We start from the raw sequence: 25,528 nt of genomic DNA, 5'->3' as shown, positions 1-25,528 counted from the left end.
CGGATGATGCATTATGAGAAAAGTAAAAATAATATATGCCAAGAGGCTTTTTACCAGATTTTTGTGGAGAATGATCCTAATTAAGACCAAGAAATTTACTTACTGTTTTAATTCTAACGTAACCTAACTATATATCTTAATGAGTACCTCTCCCTCAGACAAGAAGCCTAAAAGTCGTACTCTGACCTCACCTCTAGGTAAAGTCAACAATTAAGACACTACTTTCCTTGGGCTGCCTTATTCTGTAGAGCATTCAAAGCAAAACATAACGGCAGTTTTGTGGGTTTCCAGTTTCCCAGGGATTCCAATTTAAATTTGTAAGTTGCTTATTATGACTTACTGTAAAAACACAGAAATAATTCATAAGCATCCCAAAGAAGCATTTTTCCGTATTTATTGCCTGGGGGGAAGTCTCTATTTACAGAATAAAACTGCTGCTTTAAAATATTCACCACAACAACAACATACTTAAAATTAAAACCATGTGATAGGATGTCATACCACATCAGAAGACCAAAGCCTAACATTAATCAAAAAGATTTCACTTACGACATCATTTTCCAAAGCCTCCAGTTCCTCACTGGTGGTGAGTTCCCCGGCATCCCAGGGCTCCAGGTCCTTCTCCTTGTGTTCACCATTCACTTTAGCACTGATAGCAGAGTCAGTAAAAGCATCTGCAAAGAACGGTTTTGGTTGAAAGACCATACAACTGGAAAATGGGCTACACGAACACACATAAATTATCAACGTGTGCTAATAATGATGGAAAGTGAATTTCTGATAAACAAAGGATAACATTCATTAACAGTATGCTTTCTGATGTGTGAAGCTTCTTCTAAAACTATAATCTTCAAAAAACTTAACTCAGTAAATGGCATCATAGATGATTATTAGTGAAAGTATGTTTTTCCCATATAATTTTAAGCCACATGAAATACGTTTTATTCATACATCATTAAATTACATGAAAAATAATTACTTTGTGTTATAGAAGTGATCCAGAAAATTTCTATCAATCCACCTAGCACAAGATCTCTTTTGTTTAACAGACCTACTAATTAGATATACCCTCAGAGCTCCTGCAGCCAAACATATGCAGATTTTTTAACTTTCCGAATCCATGTCTATATGCACGGGTCGGTATTCTATGATACTCTTGCCATTAGTAACTGAAGCACTCTAAGTGACCCATCCCTCCAAAGAACCCATTTTTCCCTCAAGCCACTCTGTTACAAAGTTCAGGCCCTGCAGGGTTACCTCTCCCCAGAAGGTTCAGGTGGCAGGCCTACCTGGACTTCCTATCAATACTTCCTCTCTTATTGTGTCCTCTCTGCTCATGTTACTGAGGAGCAGTAGCTAGTAAGAGAAATGTGGCATCAGTATGTTCAGCTAACAAGAACCATCATAGCTGCTATCCAGCAAACGGAATTTTTCTCTAGTTAGGAGTCAGGGCCCAGCTAAATAAAGGTTCGCTTGGGCAATGATAGTGTTTACGAAATGCTTTGGAGACACAGGCTTGCATTTAAATGGTGGGACCCATAAGGTGTCACCTAGCTAGCATAGGGCTAGGGAGTGATACTTCTGCTGATCTGGCTCTGCTAGACAGTACTGACTCCTAGTCATTCAGCCCTTGTGCTTACTGCAAGCTGCCACCTGGAAGGAAGAGGACGGGAAGAACTAATAGCTGTGCCTCCTTCAAAAGAGACAATTCCAGAAGGATTTTTGATTAGGCACTGCTTCTATAACTGTCATCGGCTCCCTAGTGAGCAAGGTGATGCCAAAACAAGAAATTTGAGCCAGCAAATTTAGGCATGGCACCACAACCCTAGCTAGCTCTTACCTCCTCTCACCCGAGACTAGGGGTAGATGAGTGGGTGTGGGTGTGTATGCACGTACACCAAGGATTAAAAGCATAATTACACCCATGGGCCTAGCTGCCAGCTCTACCAGCTGCACAGCTCCCAGTGTTAGCAATTATAAGAGCCAAGAGCGTACCGAGGGGGATCTCCAGGACAGCAGGCCTCAGCTAGGGATGGGATGGAGCATTCACTGCAAGATGACTGCATTTTGGAAAAGTTCTCTAAGAGGTTCTAAGAGACTGACGACATTTTCACAATGCAATCTTCAGCTAGAAGCTGACGGCCCTAAAAACTTGGCTTTCTATGACGCTCGCCTGAGTCAAGCTCTACTCTATATCATCTGAAAGTTACACAAATTCTTGGTAAAACTTAATTCTGTCATGTTCACTTTCAAGAATTTGAAATACCCTACGAAAACATCAAATAGTAGCTTACGTTAGGATGCTGAAATTCTCTACTTTAATTCTCACAAAATTAGAACAGAAAATGAGACTACAGGAAAATTTCAAATCAGTTACGTTATCTTCTGCAAGACACAACAGGATTATTAATTTATATTTAAGATCCTGTTGATGTTTTAATGACACTAGTTTTTGAAAAGTATGTATTTAAGCGAATAATGTATTTCCTTCAGTGGAAACTCAGCATTAGGGAGAACACTCTTTTTACTCAAGAAATTAAAAGTCAAAGCAGCAAGATTTTTTTTACAGAACCACATAAATGGACTTTTTCTCATTGAAGGGTCTATGTATGTGTACGCCAAAGTATTTAGCAAAGATTAGGGACTGAGCCAACCTGTCCTAAAATTGAAAGATTGAAATATAAAAGAAAAACAGTGTAAACATACTTTTATCAGTATTATTCTAAAGAAAATCAAAAAGGATCTCTGAATAGGAGTGAATGTAGAAAAGCAAGCATCTAAAACTTCACTGAACCAAATTTTACTCTTTTGCTCACAATTTAGGTTGTATACTTTTTAATACAACATTTTTATCTTAAATTTTCTGTTTACAATATAAACCTAATAAAGGAATTAACTATTTACATGTTGTTACTTAAAATTATGGTTTTCTTTCAAGGTAGAAATAGGGGAAAGAGAAAACACAAAAGTTATGTTTCTATTAATAAGGAATGATATTCCTTGATTTTAAAATTTCCCCCAAAGAAAGTCTCTTTTTAAAGATGAGCAAAGAGTTTAGGGAAAGATGTACATAAGATGTGCAGAAGTGAAGTGTCAGCACAAAATGAGGCTACAGTGTCAGGATGCTGGGAGAAAACTCTGGTCATAAATTCTGTATTTCAGGTCAACATTGTATCGTTAGCTAGAAGGAAGCAAGACCTGGATATTTCATTCTACACTGTCACCAATATCCACTACCATCAATTCTGAAAATGCTATTTTATTAACAGCCATGTTTGGATTTTGGAAAAAACATTTTTAGTATTAAATAGTACAATGTTGTAGCCAGGATTTCTGCAAAGAAAATAAACTGCTATACTCTAATTGCAATAGCGGGAATCTGTATGTAGATTTTCCCAATGCCGTTAAGTCAGAATATATTAATTTTCCATTATCCTCTATGGTAAGAAACAAAAGTATCAGAAAAGCAAGATGCAAGAATACAAAGCGACTGTTAAAAAACCGTTACCTGTTTTTGAAGGAACTACAGGTATAGAAAGAAAAAAGAAAAACAAAACTTATCAAATGAGAAATAAAGATTTAAAGTCTTCAAGTGCTTCATACCCTGACTTATAAACATCCAATTTACAAAAATCTCTAGACTAGAGGGAAAAATGGTACAATATATCTGCTGCCATCCACCACCGCCCCGCCCTGCCCCCACCCATCCCCCTATGCTACCCTATAGCAGGTGCGGTCTTAACACCTTCCCCTTCTTTTGATTCTGGGCAGAAAGTGAGTCATTCTGGGCCAGTGGTGCCACCTGGTGGTGACCGGAAAGAAAGGTCTGAACCAACGCACCACTTTCTCCCCCAGCCCCAGGCTCCGGAAATAGGGTATGTACTCTGCTCCCCAATTTTTCCTCTTCCACCTCTCAGTCAATAATGACTCTGAAAAAACCACTTGGAGTTGTCTGAGAATTTTAATGAATAGTAGTGAAATAAGTAAAATGCTAGTGATATACTATGAATTTATAAATTTAAATTTATTAAAACTACAAAATGACATAGTTAGATGAAATTTAAAAATTATCAGATTTAACATCAGAAACCCTTGTTTTTCCAGAAAAGCCTTAACAAGAATCCTCAGCTACTCATTTTCTCTCTCAATTAAATATGCTTTTTCTTACTGAAACTCTAGATTAAGAAAACATTTCTATATTGTTCTGTTTTGATCAATTATTAATATTCTGACATCTTTTCAACTACTTTAAAAAATATTTTCTCACCATATACTATGAGTTATATGTGGACCAGTCTATACACAATGGAGTATAAGTCACGGTGGGTACCCACCTGGTGACTAAAAGACCATTTATTCCTTTTTTAGCATCTACTGAGTACCTACAGTGTGCTAGTCACTGAGTGTGGATGAGCAGGGGATTCCTATTTGACTAAGACACAATCCCTGCCTTTTCCTACAGGAGTTCCCAGGTGTGGGAGAGTATTATAGACATGAAGCAAATCTTTTAGAATCTAACGTGAAAACTGCTAAAATATAATTAAGCACAAAGTCTGTGGAACAAAAGGCTGTGGCTTTACAAGTAACAGCTGATCTAAGCCTTCAAAAAAACAAGCAACAATTAAGAAGGGGGAAGCAAAGGGACCCAGGACAGACTAGAGCAGCATTAAAAATAAAATTTTTCCTACTTGTACACAAGCCCATAGGCTTATCCAGGGAAGCGGAATTTGGGGCCAGAGATTACCTTTTTATTTTACACTATGAGAATATACTAAACTATGTATTTTATTAGATATATAACATTAAAGAATAGCATAAAGAAACAAGATGAGGATAATGAACACAGTAAGGGCCCAGGGGATGTGGCCAGGAACAAGAAAACCAAGGGGACAAGTGAGGGCATTGGCTTCAGGCAGGAGGGAGAAAAAAAGAGAGGACTGCAGGGAGACGGAGCACAGGGAGCTTCTAGATCAGGGATTCTTAATCTTTTTCTTTGATCCATGGACCTCTTTGGAATTTTAGAGAAGCCTATGGATTTAAATGTATAACATACACAGGAAATCAAAGGAGACCAATTATACTGAAATGCAGTTATCAAAACTAAAAAGCAAATCTGTGCCATAGTAATAAATATGCTTCTTTATCAACGCACTAAACAATAACATGTAATAGCAAATTGAATAAGTACTGTGATTTTAAAGAGGTGATGAGGGGCCGGCCCAGTGGCGCAGCAGTTAAGTTCCCACGTTCCCTTTGGCGGCCGGGGGTTCACCGGTTCGGATCCCCGGTGCAGACAGGGCATCACTTGGCAAGCCATGCTGTGGTAGAAGTACCACATATAAAGTGGAGGAAGATGGGCACGGATGTTAGCTCAGGGCCAGGCTTCCTCGGAAAAAAGAGGAGGACTGGCAGCAGTTAGCTCAGGGCTAATCTTCCTCAAAAAAAAAAAAAAAGAAAAAAAAGAGGTGATGAGCACAAGTAATATTTCAAGATATCCTCATCTACACAAACAATATGAAATTAACTGAGTTCTACAGGTGCTGAAGTCACAGATACTGCTAATACTAGTGGTTTGTTGCCTACATTAATAATGGAAAGAAATGTTAATTTCAAGCAAAGATTAATGAAAATAAAGACGTAATATTTTTTCCTATCCAAGTTCATCAATGCCCTGAATCTTTTCCATGAACCATTTGGGACTCCACGGATCCAGATTAAATACTCTGCCTATTTGTTCTAAAAAGCAGGAAGAAAGAGCATTCTGCCATGGATAAAAGAAATGAGGTAGACAGAGTAAGGAGACTGGAGGGGGTAGTCATTAAGCTTGCAGAGACAGGTAAAAAAAGGTCTGCTGAGCTCTCCTGAAGCTCTAGCAAGAGCTAGAAACCCTACATTCCTAACCAGCAACCACGGTGGGATTTTCCCCAGCCACACCCAGCAGGCTGGCTACAGGAGTAAACAGAAAGGAGTTTAAAAATGGAAGGCCAGAGGAGGATCAAACAAATGACTTCATTTTTCCATTTTAAAAAATGGAAGGCCGGGGAAGGGTCAGAGAGCCCCATGAGGGGCAAGAAGAAAGAGAGTAGAAGAGTAAAGGTTAAGTGGGCCATGGTCAGAGATCTTGGAGGACATTCTAAAAGAGAATTAGTTACAAGTGATGATAAAGTCATGAAAGTAAACTGCTAAAATGAGATGGAAATTAAAGGTATTAAGTAACAGAGCTTAGGAGGCTAAGTTTCCACAGGAATAGTGCTCTGTTCCAAATGATCAAATTGAAAATACATTTTGCAAAATCTACCATTTGCAAACTAACATTTGAAGATACAGGGTCCTAGCCACAAAACTATGGGCAACTTCAATGCATCCGAAGGTATATACCTCTCTGTTTTAAATACCAAGAAGTTACAGTTACACAACAAAATACACGAAAGAATAGCAGCACCTGCCTATTAAAAAAATGCAGGAGCAGATACCATCCACTTTGAAGGACCACAACTACTTTCTAATTGTAATTCTGGGCCTATCAAGCAGAGCTACTTAATATTTAAAATGTTGGGAGTGGTTTATTTGATACACCATGGAGACGACAGTTACAATTCAAGTCTTTGAGGTTAGATCCATAAAATCAGTCCCAAAGTTTTTCCTTCAACTGGAAACTTTTTAGGAGAAAATGAATGAGTAACAGCTAGTGTAAACTATTAAAAACAAAACATAGCTCATTCTGACCTCACACATGGTAGGGTCGGGGCAGGAAACAGGTTCTATATTTGCAGCACACGCACACCCTAAACAGGCAGAGAGCCTTCCCTACTTGTCATCTCTTCTTGTCTCAGCAGCTGAAACTCTTGGCCAAACACCAGTATTTAAAAGTCTTTGTGTAAATAAAATAGGAGCCAGTGGTGGCAAAACCATGACTTCCCACTAGATGGAGATGCTACCACAAAGGAGAACACACTGGTGAGCAAAGTCATACGTCACCTAACAACATTCTCCAGGACAGGCCAACACAACAAAATTAAGAACAAAAGGCCAACTACGCGCATTTCCACATTTTATACAAAATTTTAAATACTTTTAACAATAATTTCTTACCTTAATAGAAAAAAAAAGTCATTCTTCCAAACAGAGAAGAACTAACTAATCATATCTTTGCCTCTAGGGCACTAGAATAAGGAAAATGAGTTTTGTGACTCCTAAGTAGAAAGGGGGTTGTTTTTACCCTGGTTAGCACAAAAATAAATAAATGAATCTCTAAGATATGCTCTTTTAATCCTATGATTTCAAACTGAAGTTAATTTCATACTATTCTTCACAAATATGTACACAGATATAAATTCATATATGTGTACATTTCTAACACACACAACAGCTAAGTCAAATGAATTATCTTAGAAGACTTTCAAATAGCCTGTATGCATGCTCTGATTCTTCACTCCCTTACCTGTGCTTCTGACTTTTTTCACCTGTATTACAATCATTTGGGCCTTATCTTCAAAGTTAACACTTGAGATTTTCTTTTTTATATTTCAAAAGAGTATTAAAACGCCTACTAGCAGCAACCTTCTGTCAGAAAAATATCCTCTGGATATGTCACGTTGTTAGAAAGCCATTTTTAGATTCAGCTAGGAATAAGCGCTTTCTTGAGTTTCCTGGGAATGAATGGTAATTACAATTTAAATCGCCTACGGCAATATATCTATGTAAGAAATAACTAGTTTTTCCGTGGTTTGGGTGTAGTGAGTGTAAAAATATATTAAATTTGTAATGAGTGTAAAAACATATTAAATTTTAAAAATATCAATTGAAAGGATGAATATATGAGTACCTACTATCTGTAAGGCATTATGCTAGACACCATGGGGCAGACACATCCTAGCGCTATAAACATGATTTCTAAATTCCAGATAATTGCAATGCATTGGGACAAAATACATTGACAAAAAGACATTACACACTGCTTTGTAAAGCCGAGTGTTGAGTGCATGAGGTGGACAACTGGTTCTCTAACTGTGCTCCACAGAACCCTGTGATTTCTTCAGGGTACCTCAGCAGACAGAGGGAAAGCTGCATAAGTAAGGTTCTAGGACCCCCTCCACTCCCCTTCCCTCCCACTGCCTTGTTGTAACTAGGATTCAGCATGAGTCTTCATTGGGGGTAGGCAGGATAACTATTCTATGCTAAAAATAAAATGCAGTAAAGTTTAGCAGCCATTGGCATAGGCAATAAAAACAGACCACACTGAGAGGGGAAAGTCAGGGAAGAAGCTAAAGAGGAAAGGAGATTTGAGCCTTGTTAAAGAGAACTCTTTAGTGGTTACTAAGGGGAAGAGGGTTGGGGCTTGGGCACAAAGGGTGAAGGGGTACATGTATATGGGTGACTGACAAATAATAATGTACAACTGAAATTTCACAATGTTGTAAACTATCATAACCTCAATAAAAAATAAAAATAAAAGTATCTAAAATTCTAGTGAGGAAGGGAGGTATTTAACGTGGAGAGTAAACCTGGCAGTAAGATAAACAAGTTCCAAGATGGAAATAGGATATGTCTAATAGCATGCAGAAAGTGACACCCTGGGTCAAGAAGTCCATTAACATTGAGAATAATGAGGTTGAAAAAAGAGAAGTTCCACTGAGAAGGGCCCTGAATGCCAGGGTACGTGTCCCAGCTTTATTCTGCAAGCAACAGTGGCCACTGTAGATTTCCGAACAAGGGATGAGATGATATCATAAAAGCAATACTTAAGAATTTCCTTGTGCTAACATCCAAGACTGACTAGAAGACACAGAATCCGGAGGAAAAGTTAATTGTGAGATTGAAGTAACATTTGGATACAAACTATCGATGGGAACAGAGAGGAAGAAAAGAATGTGGATGTGACATTACCAAGGAAAAGTCTACAGAACAAGGTACAAGGAAGAAAACAACAACTTTCTTTCCAAACTTAAGCCAAAAGAATCTTTGCATCTGTATTATTTCACCAGAAGCAGCTGAAGAAAGAATGGATGAAAAGAATGTGACTCTTTTTTGAAAGTTCACTATCATGAGCTAAAAGAATATATTCAGCTAAGCTTGGCCTCTAAAACTCAATCTATAGCAAGTGTTTCGTGTGGCCAGTCTTGCAGTAGAGTGAATGACCATGCTACTTTATCATTTGCTTCAAAGAAAGAAAAGTTCTTTGCTTTTATCTACAGAAGCTGTTCCATAAAATATTGTTACTTTGAAAATACCAAAAAACACAATAAAAATCTCACCTTCCAAAATAATAATTACAAAGTTGTTTCGGCTTTTACAGAGAAAAAATTCTACAAAGCAGACATGCATAAATGGCACTGAGTATCTGTGGAAAATTAATAAATCAGCAACAGGTGCAGAGCAGACTGGCTCCAAGTGTGCTCTCAATTGGAGGGGCTCGAAGTTTAATGCCTATTCTAATAGGGGTCAAAAGGAAGGTTGAGACTTGTTGGACATGAAGACTATAAAACAGATTGCTCCAATCTGAAAATGAAATTAAGAAAAAATTCTATTTACAATAGCATCCAAAAGAACAAAATACATAGGGATAACACTACCAAAAGAAGAATAAACTTATACCCTGAAAATTACAACAGAATTTTGAAAGAAATTACAAATGACCTAAAGAAATGGAAAGACATCCCATGTTCTTGGACTGGAAGATTTAACACTGTTAAGATGGTAGTACGCCCAAATCGATCTAGAGATTCAATGCAATTCCTATCAAAATCCCAGCTGTCGGGGCTGGCCCCGTGGCCGAGTGGTTAAGTTCGCGCGCTCCGCTGCAGGCGGCCCAGTGTTTCGTTGGTTCGAATCCTGGGTGCGGACATGGCACTGCTCATCAGACCACGCTGAGGCAGCGTCTCACATGCCACAACTAGAAGGATCCACAACGAAGAATATACAACTATGTACCGGGGGGCTTTGGGGAAAAGAAGGGAAAAAAAAAAAAAAAATCTAAAAAAAAAAAAAAAAAAAAATCCCAGCTGTCATTCTGCAGAAACTGACAAATGATCCTAAAATTCACACGGAAATGCAAGTGACCCAGGAGAGCCAAACAATCGTAAAAAAGAACACACTTTGAGGACTAATACTTCTCGAATTCCAAAACTTACTACAAAGGTACAGTAATCAAGAAAGTTTATACTAGCATAAGGTCAGACATATAGACCTAAGTAACAGAAGAGAGTCCAGAAATAAATCTTTACATTTATGGTCAATTGATTTTAACAAAGGTGTCAAGGCAATTCAATGGGAAAAGAATAGTCTTTTCAACAGACTGTGCTTGGACAACCAGGTATCCACATGTGAAATAATCAAGTGGGAACCCTACCTCACACTCCATACAAAAATTGACTCAAAATGGATCGTATATCTAAATGTAAGAGCCAAAACTCTTAAAATCTTAAAAGGAAGCAGAGAAATAAATCTTCATGATCTTGGATTAGGCGACTTTAGATAAGACATGAATCGCACAAACAACAAAAAAGAAAACATACGTAAATGAGACTTCATCCAAATTAAAAACTTTTGTATTTCAAAGGACACTATCAACAAAGTAAAAAGACAACCTAAAAAATGGGAGAAAATATTTGCAAATCATATGTCTGATAAGGGAAAGACTGGTATCCAGAATATATAAAGAACTCTTATAACTCAGTAGCAAAAACACAAATAACTCAATTTAAAATATGGGCAAAGGATGTGAATAGACATTTCTCCAAGGAAGATACACAAATCTCCATTAAGCATATGAAAAGATGCACATCATTAATCACTAGGGAAATGCAATCAAAGCCACAATAAGATATTACTTCACATCCACCCACTAGGATGGCTAGTCAAAAAGATTTAAAAAAAGAAGAGGGGCCGGCCTGGTGGCACAGTGGTTAAATTCCCACGTTCCCCTTCAGTAGCCTGGGGTTCACCAGCTTGGATTCCGGGCGCAGACCTATGCACTGCTTGTCAAGCCATGCTGTGGCAGGCGTCCCACATACAAAGCAGAAGAAGATGGGCACAGATGTTAGCTCAGGGCCAGTCTTCCTCAGCAAAAAAAAGAGGATTGGCAGCAGATGTTAGCTCAGGGCTAATCTTCCTCAAAAAAAAACACCAGAAGAAAAAGATAGACAATAACAAGTGCTGGTAAGGATGTGGAAAAACTGAACTCTCATACACTGCTGGTGGGAGAGCAAAATGATACAGCATGTTGGAAAACAGCCCAGGAGTTCCCTCAAAAGATTAAACAGAGTTACCATATGACCCAGCAATTTCACTCAGTTACATGCCCAACAGAACTGAAAATGTACACCCACATATTTGCACATGAATGTTCACACCATTATTCACAATAATCAAAAAGTGAAAACAATCCAAATGTCTATCAACTGATAAGTGGATAAATAAAATGTAATACACCCATGCAATAGAATATTATTCAGCAATGAAATGGAAAATAAGTACTTATACATTCTACAGCACGGATGAATCTTAAACACATTATATACTAAGTCAAACAAGCCTGTCACAAAAGGCCACATATTGTACGGTTCCATTAACATGCAACGTCCACAATAGACACATCTATAGAGACGGAAAGAAGACTGGTAGTTGCCCAGGGCTGGGGAGGTTGGAAGCAAGCGGGGAGTGACTGCTAAGGGGTGTGAGGCTTCCTTCCGGGGTGATGAAGATGTTCTAAAACCGACTGCAGTGATAGCTGCACAATTCTGTGAACATGCCAAAAAAACCCCAAAAAACTGAGGTGTACAACTTAAATTGATCAACTGTAATGTATGTGAATCATACCTCAATAAAGCTGTTTTTTAAAAAAATCCAATATTCCTCTCAACAGTCCAGGTAATGAGGACTAGGTGACAATGATCCCAAATAAAAGAAAATTTACCTTATCGAAAAGCAATTCAAAAGCTAGAGGTATTTCAGGGCTTGAAATCTTTTATTTCTACAACGCTGTCTTGTGACACAGCAATGAGGAAAAATGTCAGTATTAGAACAGACAAAAACTTCTTTGCAAAATTATGTGGCCTAAGAGGGAAAAGATACATCTTCTGGGAAACTTCGGATTAGCCAAGAGCCTAGGCTGTCTTGTCTTGATGTTATCAGAGGTGTGCGATTCCAGAGATGGACATCCATAAGCGGTATCATTCTGCTTTTCAGGATTTGGGGCTTGGTGCCTACTATATTTTCTGATGGTTCAAAATAATACAAATATCAGTAGGAAGAAGTTTAAGGTGGGAAACGCAAATTTAGTCTGTCTAACCTTAGTTGAACTGGCACTCATTTTGACAACTTTCAAGTAATAGTGGTCACAATAGTGGTGACCCCTTCTGTCACACATACTGCTCTGCATCCGAATCAACAAATGTATATTTGACTGACAATAATCTATCAAAACAGGGATCATAACCCTTCATGATCATCTGCTTTACGTTAACCTGAAATAAAGCTACCTAAATAACATCTTTGCACATTGCCTTGTTTAAAGCTAGTAATAAAAGACAGGCTTTCTCACAGACAGTGCTTATCGGCCTCAGAAATGGAATCACACTGCTAACTTATAGTTTAGTTATTTCTTCTCTTTTTAAATGACAACCAAATGGTAAAATTAGAAAACTTTGAGGTACAAAGCCTCAAATTCCTAAATCCCTGTAAGAGAAAAATTACATAAATTAGATTTCGTGTGGTCCTAAACAATTTTGGGATCTGACAACATTTAGTCATACGGAAATAAAGATTGCGTTGCTTAAGAGCTTCCTTAGAAAGACTCAAAAGGGTTGTTGTCCACTTAAAAGCAGAGCAATACTCTTTTACAAAGTCTACATAACTTCAAAACGCAGCATTTAAAAAGAAAGGCAGCGGCGGGGGTAGTCTTCTCTTCCTGATAGCTACATGCAACTACGAAGAAAACACATCACCTTCCATCACCTTCCGTTCTCTGACAACAAAATAATATACCCTAGAGCAGTAGTTACTTTTTTACTGTCGCCGCCACAAAAAAAATTTCTGAATTCTATAACTCAAAATAAATTTACCACTCAAGGAAGAAATGACAAAGCCCTAGCAAGAAAACTGAGATGGAGGCCATCAAGGACAGCTAAGAGTAGGCAAGAAATCTAAAGGATGTCAGCTTCAAAAGTGCAAATACAATCGAGGGAAAGCAGCAGCAAAGAGCTCTAAAAACACAGCCAGCTGCCTGAAGAAGTTCTCTCCTGAGCAAGGAGCAGCTCCAAGGAGGACAGTTCTGTCATGTTAAGAGTCCTTCATTTCAGTCCACACATCGCCTGCTGTGCTAAAAACAAATTAAAAACAGACACCATGGTCATCTAGTTAGAATCAAACTAAACCAGCCAAATCATTTTCTTTTGTTTTTTCCTGAGATCTGATCTTGAGACCTTGGTGCCCTTTTGACCAAAGTATGGAAAGAATCAGTTGACATGGAAAAGCAAACCCCAAAGTACTGTTCTTACTAAAAATACAGTTTGCAACTTAATTTGTGTCTCTGTCCCTCTTACAGAGCCCAATGGAAAAGCCCAGAATATGACTAGGAAATAGGACAGACATCTCAATCAATGCACCATTTAGAAAGCACACAGGGTACAGGGCTTCCACAATAAATGATCATACAAATGATTTTGATGCTACAATATTTGATCAGAAGTTTGAATGAAGTGCTTGGAGCCTGTAGCTCTATTTAAGCAGCACCAATTTGCACCAGGACGCATTAATAATGAAGAAACCTCATAGTCTTCCTACATAAATGAATCATTAAATTTTTTTTTTTTTTTTGAGGAAGATTAGCCCTGAGCTAACTGCTGCCAGTCCTCCTCTTTTTTGCTGAGAAAGCCTGGCCCTGAGCTAACATCCGTGCCCATCTTCCTCTACTTTGTATGTGGGACGCCCACCACAGCATGGCTTGCCAAGTGATGCCACGTCCGAACTGGCGAATCCTAGGCAGCCGAGAAGCGGAACGTGCGCACTTAAGCACTGCGCCATCGGACCAGCCCCAAATCATTAAAGGAGATAAAAATAGAAAACAATTTGTGAGATAAAAATATATCCTACTTAAATATTAAAAAGCAATAGTTCTTATTTTCCCTACTAATAAACTCGGTTTGTGAGATATACAAGTTGGATTCTCTAGTTAAAAATTTAGGCAAAATATTTTTAAGATAAAATATTTCATCTTAGTTTTACTAAGCCCACTATGTAACATAAAAGGTACTATAATTAGTGATTTAACATTTGAAAAGCAATTTTCTTAAAACCTAAACTAAATTAAAATTTGAGCTGAAATTGTTCACAAATTTTATCATTTAAAATGTTGTTGTATTTGACTTAAAAGTCAACCAAACGGCAGACCCGGTAGCATAGTGGTTAAGCGTGTGCACTTCGCTTCGGCAGCCTGGGGTTCCCAGGTTTGGATCTCGGGTGTAAACCTACACGCTGCTCATCAAGCCATGCAGTGGCAGCATCCCACATACAAATCAGAGGAAGACTGGCTCAGGGACAATCTTCCTCACAAACCACACCCCCCCCCCAAAACCAACCAAGTATCAAGGGAAAAAAATTTAAACCCATAAACCAGATTCCTTTGAAAGATCTGACTGAAGAAGATCAGTAGTCAAGACTCCACAGAATCAAACACATCAAATTCTACAGCAAAGCCAGATTAGTGCAACACAGAAGAACAAGAGAAGAATGGAAACCACTTTGTGAGGCCTGCTGTATTCAAAAAACAAGGTGATAGGGGCCGGGCCCGTGACCAAGTGATTAGGATTGCACACTCCACTTCGGCGGACCAGGGTTTCACTGGTTCAGATCCTGGGTGCAGACATGGTACCACTTGTCAGCCCACACTGAGGTGGCGTCCCACATGCCACAACTAGAAGGACCTGCAACTAAAATATACAACTATGTACTGGGGGGATTTGGGGAGAAAAAGCAGGAAAAAAAACAACAAGGTGATAGATTCCACAGAAGGTTAGATTTCTGGTTCCCACAGTATCTCCAGAACAGATTTTAAAAAATTTTCAGAAAGATGCCAACAGAAAGATATACTTTTGGGGTAGGGTATCAGGAGGAGCACATTCTCTTTTCAAGCTTCTCTATTGGGTTCCTGGTTCAGAACCCCATTTTGAGGGGGGAGGAGGAGCCTTTAGTCTGTGCCATCTGAAAGAATGAAAGTGGGGCTAATCATCATTTGAGAAGTTTCTTATAAAAGGCATTGTTTTCATCTCAAAAGTTAAAGAGAGAGAGAGAAAGGAAAAGGGAAAGAAAGTGATTTGGTAGAAAATTTAGGGCAAAAAAAAAAAAAAAAAGAGAAAATCCAGAAACATTCAGGAATCTTTGAGAACTGAACTGCCAATACTATTAGCCAACACAGTAGTCTTTTTACAACTTACTCTCAAACCTATAGCAAAACTTTTCAGAAACAGGTTAAGGAGAAGTTAGTAAATGAAATGAATTCCCAATTCTTACAGCTGTACAAACACTTTTCTGTTTCCTTGGCAAATATATAAAACATTTTACAGATTCCAACTGTTCTTTTCTAATATAAATTAGAAGAACAATTGTTCAAGTGTACACGCTCCCTTAAAACCCCTTGCCAAGACTGACCTGGGTAAAAAAAGCAATCAATTTCTATTTACAGTTAGATGGAACAGAAATTAAAATGGAGACAATTTATCCACATTCCTTCACTGCCCTGCTTTATTACCAGTTTTAATATATTTGCTGTTTATCAGACTCCACTGAGACTGTGCAGAGCAAGAGAGAAAATAAAAGTAAAACCAGACAATAACTGGGTATCACTCCGTTACCAAGTAAATTGTCTTCCTGAAATGTCCTGACTCACTGAAATCATCTACTAGAGAGAGCTCAAGAATGATACTTCTGGGGGCCAGCTCCGTGGCATAGTGGTTAAGTTTGCGGCCCAGGGTCACAGGTTCAGAACCCAGGCGTGGACCTACATCACTTGCTGTGATGCCCATGCCGTGGCAGTGAATCACATACAAAATAGAAGAAGACTGGCACAGATGTTAGCTCAGGATGAATCTTACTCAGAAAAAAAAAAAGGGGGGGGCCTGGCCCCACGGCTGAGTGGTTGGGTTGGCATGCTCTGCTTCAGTGGCCTGGGGTTCACCAGTTCAGATCCTGGGCACGGACCTACACACCGCTCATGGAGCCATGCTGTGGAGGCATCCAACACACAAGAACTAGAATGACCTACAACTAGGATATACAACTATATATTGGGGCTTTTGGGAAGGGAGGGAAAAAAAAAGAGGAAGATTGACAACAGATGTTAGCTCAGGGCCAATCTTCCATACATATAAACACACACGCGCGCACGCACACACACACACACACACACACACACTGAATCAAAAAAACCAAGAATGCTGCTTGTTTTTACTTAAGCCACTCCACTAGCAGAGTCATTTTCTGATTCCCTCACTATTATCAGTCAGTGTTAATCTTTCTCATTTTGGCCATTTAGGAGGCTGACAGATGAAAAATCATATTCTACTGCTCCGAAACTGCACTTCTTTGATTACTACTGAGATGGACCATCTGTCCATATGTTCACTGGTCATTTGTAATACCACTTTTGATCTATTTTTCCCATTTTGTAGTATGCCTTCTAAAATTTATGGTACTTTGGGACACATCTAATTTTTTTATAATCAAATACATCCATCTTTTATTTCACTTTATGAATTTTTGCTTTCTTATAAAGTCCTTCCCTATCTCAAAATGATATAAATTTATAAAACTGCTCTAGAACTTCTATAGATTTTTTAATACTTCTCTCTTTAACCATTTAGGTTTTCTTTTGGCGATAGTGTGAAGTAGGAATCTAATTCCCCCCAAATGTTGTCCCAACACCATTTACTGAATAATCTGCCTTTACTCCAGATTTAAGGTGTTATCTTTATCATATATTAACAAAATGCCCAAATGAACTTCGCCTGTTTTGGATTCTCTATTCTTTGCCACTATGGCAACTGTTTTAATTCTAACACACTTTGATGGTTAGTAGGGCAAGTCTTCCTTTTTGACTCTTATAAAAAAAAATTTTCAAAAATTATTCTGTGGGCCAGCCCAGTGGCGCAGCGGTTAAGTGCGCACGTTTTGCTTCTCGGTGGCCCAGGGTTCTCCAGTTCGGATCCTGGGTGCGGACATGGCACCACTTGGCATGCCATGCTGTGGTGGGCGTCCCACATATAAAGTAGAGGAAGATGGGCACAGATGTTAGCTCAGGGCCAGTCTTCCTCAGCAAAAACAGGACTGGCAGCAGATGTTAGCTCAGGGCTAATCTTCCTTAAAAAAAAAAAAATTCTTCTGTTAATTCATATTATCTTATAAACTTTAGAATCATTTCGTCAATTTCTACAGAAATAGAAATACTATCTTTAGAGATTACTTTGAGGAGAACAGACAACTTTACAGTGTTACATATTTCCATTCAAAGTATGGCATGTTTCTCCATTTAGTCAAATCTATTTTTACGTCCTTCAGTAGTGTTTTTATAGTCTTCAGCTTATCCACATATAGTACGCTTATTTCCATACACTTTAAATTCCATTCCTATTGTGAATATTATCATTTTCTTTTGTGCTGTCTAGTTCATTAATGCCAGCCCTGGTGGTCCAGTGGCTAAGATTTAGCACTCTCACCACCATGGCCCAGGTTCGTTTCCCGGTCAGGGAACCACACCACCTGTCTGTCACTTGTCATACGGTGGTGGCTGCATGTTCCTATGACGATGAAAATTATGCCGCCGGTATTTCAAATACCAGCAGGGTCACCCATCGTGGACAACTATCAGCGGAGCTTCCAGACTGAGACAGACTAGGAAGAAGGACCCGGCCACCCACTTCTGAAAAAACTGGCCATGAAAACCTACAAACAGCAGTGGAGCACTGTCTGACACAACACCCACAAGGTGAGAGGACGGCACAAAAACACCAGGCAGGGTCCCACTCTGCTGTGCACAGGGTTGCTAGGAGTTGGAATCGACTAGATGGCACTAGCAATAACAAAGCTAATTAATGCTGTTAAATAAAGAGAAATCAATAGTTTCCATATATAGCTTGAATCAGACCACCTACTCTTATTAGTACTGAACAAATTTTTATTTTGTCTGAATAAAATTCTACTTTATGCTAGAGGTTTTGCTTGCTTGTTTTTTATTTTCTTTTGTTTTTAATAAACGAAGAGTCATTGTTTTGACCTTGGCCTACACATGAAGAATACAGCAGGGAATTTCTCTATGCTCTAAAAATGTATAGAGAAACAGAATTTTAATAAATGGAAAGAGGCCGTATTTTAAGAAATATGCAATACTTTCCTACAGTCTACCTCTATCTACTGTTTAGCTTTCCATCTCCTGTTCCACTACAGCTGATCATGGTTTTAAATCTCAATAATCTCTGTGCCACCTCTGTACTGGTCTCAGTAAACGCTAGTCTCTATTTACTGCTTGGCCCCAGCACGGACACATATTCTTCTCTTACTAGCTGACAGCAAAGCTGAAGCAGCAAACTTTCTAAGGGTTCAGGCTTAACAGAAGATATTAGAACATGGAGTTACTTAGAGCTAGCTCAATGGAAAAGCTACTCTCAAAGCCCACAGGCCCAAGCCAATCCCCTTATAGGGCTCTCCTGCCCACCTACCAGGATAGCCCCCAGCCATAAGACCAACTGCCTATCCTTCAGTCTATCCGCCTACCTACCACAGGGACTATCCTCCATCTTGAACAAAGGGCAAGCTGTCGATCCTGAACTTGTCCAGCTTTAGAACCGCCTGCCTGTTCAACTTTAGCACTTCCTGCCCATATACAGAGCCTACTACACTTCTAGTGCTAAGAATGTGCCCACTCAGCTGCAAGCCTGTGGTCTGTCTGCCCTACTAGAACAGCACCCATGAATGAATTGGGAACACATTTAGTCTTCTCAGAATCCAAGGCTTCACAGGCCATATCCTGTTCTGGGATCTGCCTCTTCCTTAGATGACTGGCATGGCATTCCTAATGCCATGCCCTTCAGAAGAGATCCCTGTGACTCACAGGACCTTGCCCTATCAGACCTACAGGACAACCACATGAGAACACAATAACACAAACCAGAATACAATAATCTGTACAATTTTATTTCTCACTGCTCTCTAATCACACACTCACACTCCAACTCCCTCCAGCTACTACCACCTACAGAATTCTTCATGTCTCTGAACTCTATGTGGAATTCAATGCCACCAATTTCAACATTCGATTTTTACTGAATTCTTTCACATGCCTTGGTATCACCAACTCTGAAAATGCCTAGAACAGAGCTTCTTAAAATGGAGTACATGAACTCCCTAGGGAACTGTGAACACCATGGAATCAAATGTAAAGTCTGTGTCTGTGTTTTTTCTAGGGTGAGGGTATACAGTTTCGCTAAGTTCTCAAAAGGGACCCAAAATAGAAGTCTTGAATTTCTCTGTACTGTCCATAGCAACCAGCACAGCAATGAACACATTCCAGAGCTAAATATCTGTTGGCTGGCTATATATATATATATAAGACCACTTACAGCTTTTTCATTCTTTACATAAAATAGTACTTCTTTAAAAGTGTGCGATGGCTCTAATTTCACTCATTCAAAGGACACTTATATTGAGCCTGTAATATGTGCCAAAACACTAAACTAGTCTCCTAGGATAAAAAAAAATATAGTTTTGGGGCCAGCCTAGTGGCACAGTGGTTAAGTTCACACATTCCACTTGGGTGGCCTTAGATTCGCCAGTTCAGATCCCAAGTGTGGACCTATGCACTGCATATCAAGCCATGCTGTGGCAGGCATTCCACATATAAAGTAGAGGAAGATGGGCACAGATGTTAGCTCAGGGCCAGTCTTCCTCAGCAAAAAGAGGAGGATTGGCAGCAGATGTTAGCTCAGGGCTAATCTTCCTCAAAAAAATAAAATAAAAAACCAGTTAACTATTGCATTTATGTGAATAAAACATTCATTTTTAAAAAATGCAGTATCCACACAAGGAGCTCAAAGTATAATGGAGGAGACAGAAACATCTGATTCTAATACAACATGGTATGAGGGCAATGATAAAGAGATGCTGGGGAGGGGGCTTATACGTGGTAGCTGAGATTATGAGAGTATATAAGCAATTGATACGTGGTAAGAGTAGTGGGCAAAGAAACACTGGGAACACAAACACATTTAAGGGCAGTGTGAAAGAAAAGAAGCCCAGGAATGAGGCAGGGAAGGAATGATTAATAAGACATATGAAAAACAGAACAGCAGTTTCTCAAGGAGGGTGAAATCAACAGTGTCAAATGCAGCAGTAAAGACTAGCAGTAAAGGATCTAGCAATTAGAGGTTACTAGTAGCCTGAGAACTTGTTATACTCAAGTTGTGAGTATAAAAGGCAGATTACAATGGGGTGAGGAGTCAGGAGAGAATGAGAGTTAAGAAGTTTAGATAAGAAAGGAAGAAAGACAGGGCCAGCCCTGGTGGCCTAGTGGTTAAGTTCGGTGCACTGCATTTTGGTGGCCTGGGTTCAGTTCCCAGGTGTGGACCTACACCACTCATCTGTCAGTAGCCATGCTGTGGCAGCAGCTCACAGACAAAAAGAGGAGGGTTGGCAGCAGATGTTAGCTTAAGGCAAATCTTCCTCAGTAAAAAAAAGAGGAAAGATAGGAATAGCAACTAGAAGAATTCAGGACAAAAAGGAATCCTTTTTAGGATGAGAGGAATTTGAACAGGTTTTTCAGGCCAAAGGGAAAGAGTAAGCAGAGAGGAAGAGGCTGAAGAGTCTGGAACCAGAGTAGTGATATGAAAGAGTAAGACGAGGCCAGCCCAGTGGCACAGTGGGTAAGTTCACATGTTCCACTTTGGCGGCCCGGGGCTCATGGATTCGGATCCCAGGCATGGACCTATGCACCACTCATTGAGCCATGCTGTGGCAGCATCCCACATACAAAACAGAGGACGACTGGCACAGATGTTAGCTCAGCAACAATCTCCCTCAAGCAAAAAGAGGAAGATTGGCAAGGGATGTTTGCTCAGGGCCAACCTTCCTCACTAAAACAAACAAAAGAGCAAGAACCCAGGAATGGCAGAATGGACAGAGTCAAAGGCATGACTGGAGAAGCTGGGATTAAACAGGAAGTGAGACATCCCCTCGACTAAAACCAAAGGAAAGAGAATAATGACGGTAAAGGGGAAGATAAATTTGTAGATGGGGGGGGACAGAGAGTTGATGATAGAGATCATTCCAATAACCAATTTTCTCACATATGACTTTTCATTTATTATGACAAAGGAGTTGGTAAGCAAGTGATTCTTCAGAATAAATCCAATCTGAATTGTCACAAATAAGAAATTAGATGATATTATACAGTATTAGATTAGAGTCAAAGCATGAATTTAGACAAAGTATGTTCTGTGCTATTTCCCCAAAGCCAGTATAGTATGTATTTTTGATCAGCCCTAATAGCCCAAACACAGTAGGAAAAAAGACATAGGACTAGAGTTAGCAAATTTCTTCCATAAAGGGCCAGACAGTAAATACGTTTTGGCTTTGCAAGCCATATAGCCTCTATTACAACTACTCAACTCTTATCACTATAGCATGAAAGCAGCAATAAACAATACATAAACAAATGGGTATAACTGTATTACAATAAAACTTTATTTACTGATGAGTGGATTTGGCCCATAGGTCTCCAGTTTGCTGACCCTTGTTCTCTAGGCTGAGAACACTACAAAAGACATAAAGGAGAAGAAGGAAGCGTGAGGAAAAATGGAATAAGGAAGTAGAAGAGAAGCCACAAAACTAAAATACAGTTGAGTTGGGGTATTAAATCAAAGAGCAAAATACGAATAAAAGAGCAATAGGAAGAGCAGGAAGATAATGAAAAGAAAAAAGATGAGAAAGAGACAGTGGAAAGAGACAGCAAACCAAGTAAAAAGCAGGCAGAGATGATATACTATTTAAGGCAGACAGATGCAGAGACAAAGGCAGCTGATGCCCTAAAAAATAGGTAGCAAGATGAAGAGGGGAAAATGAGAGCATCTCAGATCTGTCTGCACTGGAATTCAAATAAAGAATAAAACACACTAATTTTCTAGTGGTAATATGATGGTCTCTTCTAATAATGTGTGCAAAAGGAATCCACAGTTTACAAAACATAGAGCTACTTTTCATTTTGCCCATAAATCAAACTGGTACATATATAACATTCAAGAGATCAAATGAAACTTACTCACTGTATCATAAGAAAATATCAACTAATTCTAGGTCCCTTATTCATTTGCACATGTGTATGACTACGACCACATAAAATTCACTGAAATCAGTGAAGTTAGTATTAAGAACTTGCCACATTTACCTTACTAACTTTAAAAAGCTTCGCCCCAAATAAAGCCAAAGATCAAAAAAAGAAAAGAATCTTGAACAATATAATAATCTGCATATTTATACTGTGAGAGAATTTTGCTTTTTATTTTTTGCTTTCTTTGTGGGGAAATATTTAAGGTAAATGCAGACTTATTCTGACATACCTCGGCTAAACAACAAACGAGACCACATACTTTGTCACTACAGTACAATGCTTAATAACATGACTTGGGGTCAGCGAGTGCTGAGTTTGCGTCCTCACTTTACCAAGTCACTTAACTGTGTCTCTATTTCCTCATCTACAACGTGCAGATAAGAATCATACCCACTTCAGAAAGATGTAGTGATGATTAAATGAAAAAAATACATGTAAAACATTTAGCACAGAGCCTGAAACATAGAATGTACACATAAATTTAGATAATAGTATCAACCTTAAGACTTTGACAGTAGTATTACAGAAGAGTATTATAGGATAAAAGCTCAGAAAGAAAACAAATTCCCCTTTTCTTTTAGGAAGCTCCAATGTAATATTAGTAGTTTTGTTCTTATCATTCATTCACTTCTGTTAATCCTTAAAAAACCCCTCAATCCATCTGCCTATTTAAGACGTAGAACAGTCGTATCAAACTGATGCCAGTGCAGACTACTCAAGATCATCTCCACTCTGAGAGAGAAAGAGCACTGTGAGGCAAAGAAACAAAGCACAAATCCTCAAGACCCACAGAACAGCCATTCCCAGGACCTTATCATTGAAACCCACAGCTCACATCCCTGACTGCACCTCAGAATCACATACCCAGAGCTTCACCCAGGCTAATTATAATTGAGCCACAACTTCTAGAAGTGAGAACTAGAGACTTTTTAAAACTCCGTAAGTGACTAAAATGTGAACCCAACATTAAGAATCATTGGTTAAACCCTACCTTCCTTTATTCAAGGGGACTAGAAATCTGAGAAAGTCTTTAGCACAAAATAATATAAATCTAAAAACAGTAGTAAATGCCTTAATTTTTGGAACCAATGAACCAAGCCAATTAATTACTCTAAAAAGGTTTCTCTATACTAATAGTATCTCCAAAATAATACTTTTAAGGAGGGCAACTTCTGCCAGGATAGTGTTAAGAATCTGGCTTAAGAGACCTGAAATCCTAAACACATGACTTAGCACTATTTTCAGGATACTATGCAATGAACACAATGGTATAATCCACTAAATCATTACAGTCTTTAAATAAAATACCTGAAGTTACTCCTCTGTTGGATGTCCTCATCAAGAAAACTGTACTTTTATGTATATAGTAAGATATGTCCATCCCCTTACGAATACACTGAACACTGTCAAAGCTGTTGCTCTGATCTATATTTTCTCAGTTTACTACAATGAACACAAATTACCTGAGAAATAAAGACATAACAAAACAATACACAAAATAAAAATTTAAAGACATTAATTTTGAAGAGGATCAAAGAAGGGATACCATTAATCTAAGTAATATTTACCTTTCCAAATTTGGGAAATGCTAATTCACTTTAAGAACAAAAAACAAAGCATATTGTGAATGGCTGTTAGCTAAACTGCCTGGTACTCAACAGAGTAGGAAACATTCTGTTGTTGTGGCCAATACTTTTTCTAGAGTGCTATGTACTAAATGCAACTAAAATTTTATTTTCCATTTGGCTCATGATCCAAAGTCAATTTTGAAATTTAAAACAATGAAATACTTCAACAGTATAAGTATAAACAATTTTGTGCTTCTAGGCATAAACAAGATCAACTCCAAAAGGAGCAACTAAAAAAAGACTTGTTTCCTTGTACAGGCCACTGAAGGATTCTTAGACAGAGCTGTGAATCAAAGACATGGATGTTTAGTAGGATAGAAGAATAGAATGCAGCGCTTTCATCAACACCCCAGAGCAGTTAGAGTACCTAGCACTGCTAGCTTTTCAAACAGCAAGCTAAGGTAGGTAAGAACCTTGATAACAGGTCCAAGAGAAAGGCTTTAACTTCCTGGTGGCTTATAATTTTTAAATAACAGTGTAGAAAAATCAGTGCAACAACAAAAACAGCTACTGGTATAGACAGAATCATGAAAATAAAAAATTGTTATGTGACAATTTGCAATCACCACTGTATCACCACTTTTATATTCTCAATACATAAATTCATACTTCGAATGTTTTTTTTTAATATCTATGCTCTACTTCCTTACCCTTTTTTATCTTCATTAGACAATTGTTTTCCATCCACAGTTCTCTGCTTTTCTCCCTTAGCCCTGTGCTTTGATTTTTTCCAGATTTAAAACTAAAGCATTTATAGAACTATAAGACTAATAAAACTATATAAGCATTCTTTATGAGCATTACAAAACTAAAAATTGATAACTAAAGCATTGTAGGCCAAATAGGACAAGAAATTTTCAGCTGAGTATGATCAGTAGCATTCTTGACCATGAAACTACAGAAAATCCCTTACAAACCATTTGTGTGTGTGCGCACGAGGAAGACTGGCCCTGAGCTAACATCTATTGCCAATCTTCCTCTTTTTGCTTGAGGAAGATGGTCCCTGAGCTAACATCCGTGCCCATCTTCCTCTACTTTGTATATGGGACGCCACCACAGCATGGCTTGATGAGCTGTGTGTAGGTCTGCACCTGGGATCTGAACCTGCAAACCCCAGGCTGCCAAACAGAGTGTGCAAACTTAACTACTAAGCCACCAGGCCACCCCCAAACTAGTTTGTTTTTTTTTTTTTTGAGGTCATATTGGTTCATAACATTGTATAATTTTAGGTGTATGATACTTTATATCAGTTTCTCTATAGACTGCATCATGCTCACGCCCAATAGTCTAGTTTTTATCTGTCACCATACATACATACCCCTTTGTCCCTTTTGCCCATCCCCCTACTCTCTTCCCCTCTGGTAACCATTAATCTGTTTCCTTTATGCATGTGTTTCTCTATCTTCCACATACAAGTGAAATCATATGGTGTACAAACTATGTCTTAATAGTATACAAACTCTCATTATTTATCCTACTAAAAGTACCACAGAACCTTCTTCTGACATTTTAAAGATTTTTTTTCTTTTTT

At 38.6% G+C, this 25,528-nt stretch overlaps 1 protein-coding gene across 38 annotated transcripts in view; it reads right to left on the bottom strand.

Moving 5' to 3' along the window:
- Window positions 1-25,528, bottom strand: part of ATXN2 (ataxin 2) — a 118,847-nt gene that overhangs the window by 54,233 nt on the left and 39,086 nt on the right. For all 38 annotated transcript variants that reach the window (XM_070628950.1, XM_070628939.1, XM_070628946.1 and 35 more), the window contains exon 6: window positions 550-674. In XM_070628950.1, coding sequence (XP_070485051.1) covers window positions 550-674 — 125 coding nt within the window. The remainder of the gene's footprint in view (window positions 1-549; window positions 675-25,528) is intronic.

This window comes from Equus przewalskii, chromosome 7 (assembly GCF_037783145.1).
Source record: "Equus przewalskii isolate Varuska chromosome 7, EquPr2, whole genome shotgun sequence".
Classification (NCBI taxonomy): Eukaryota; Metazoa; Chordata; class Mammalia; order Perissodactyla; family Equidae; genus Equus; species Equus przewalskii.
The sequence above is the reverse complement of the archived record's forward strand: the minus strand, read 5'-3'. Positions and strand labels throughout refer to the sequence as shown.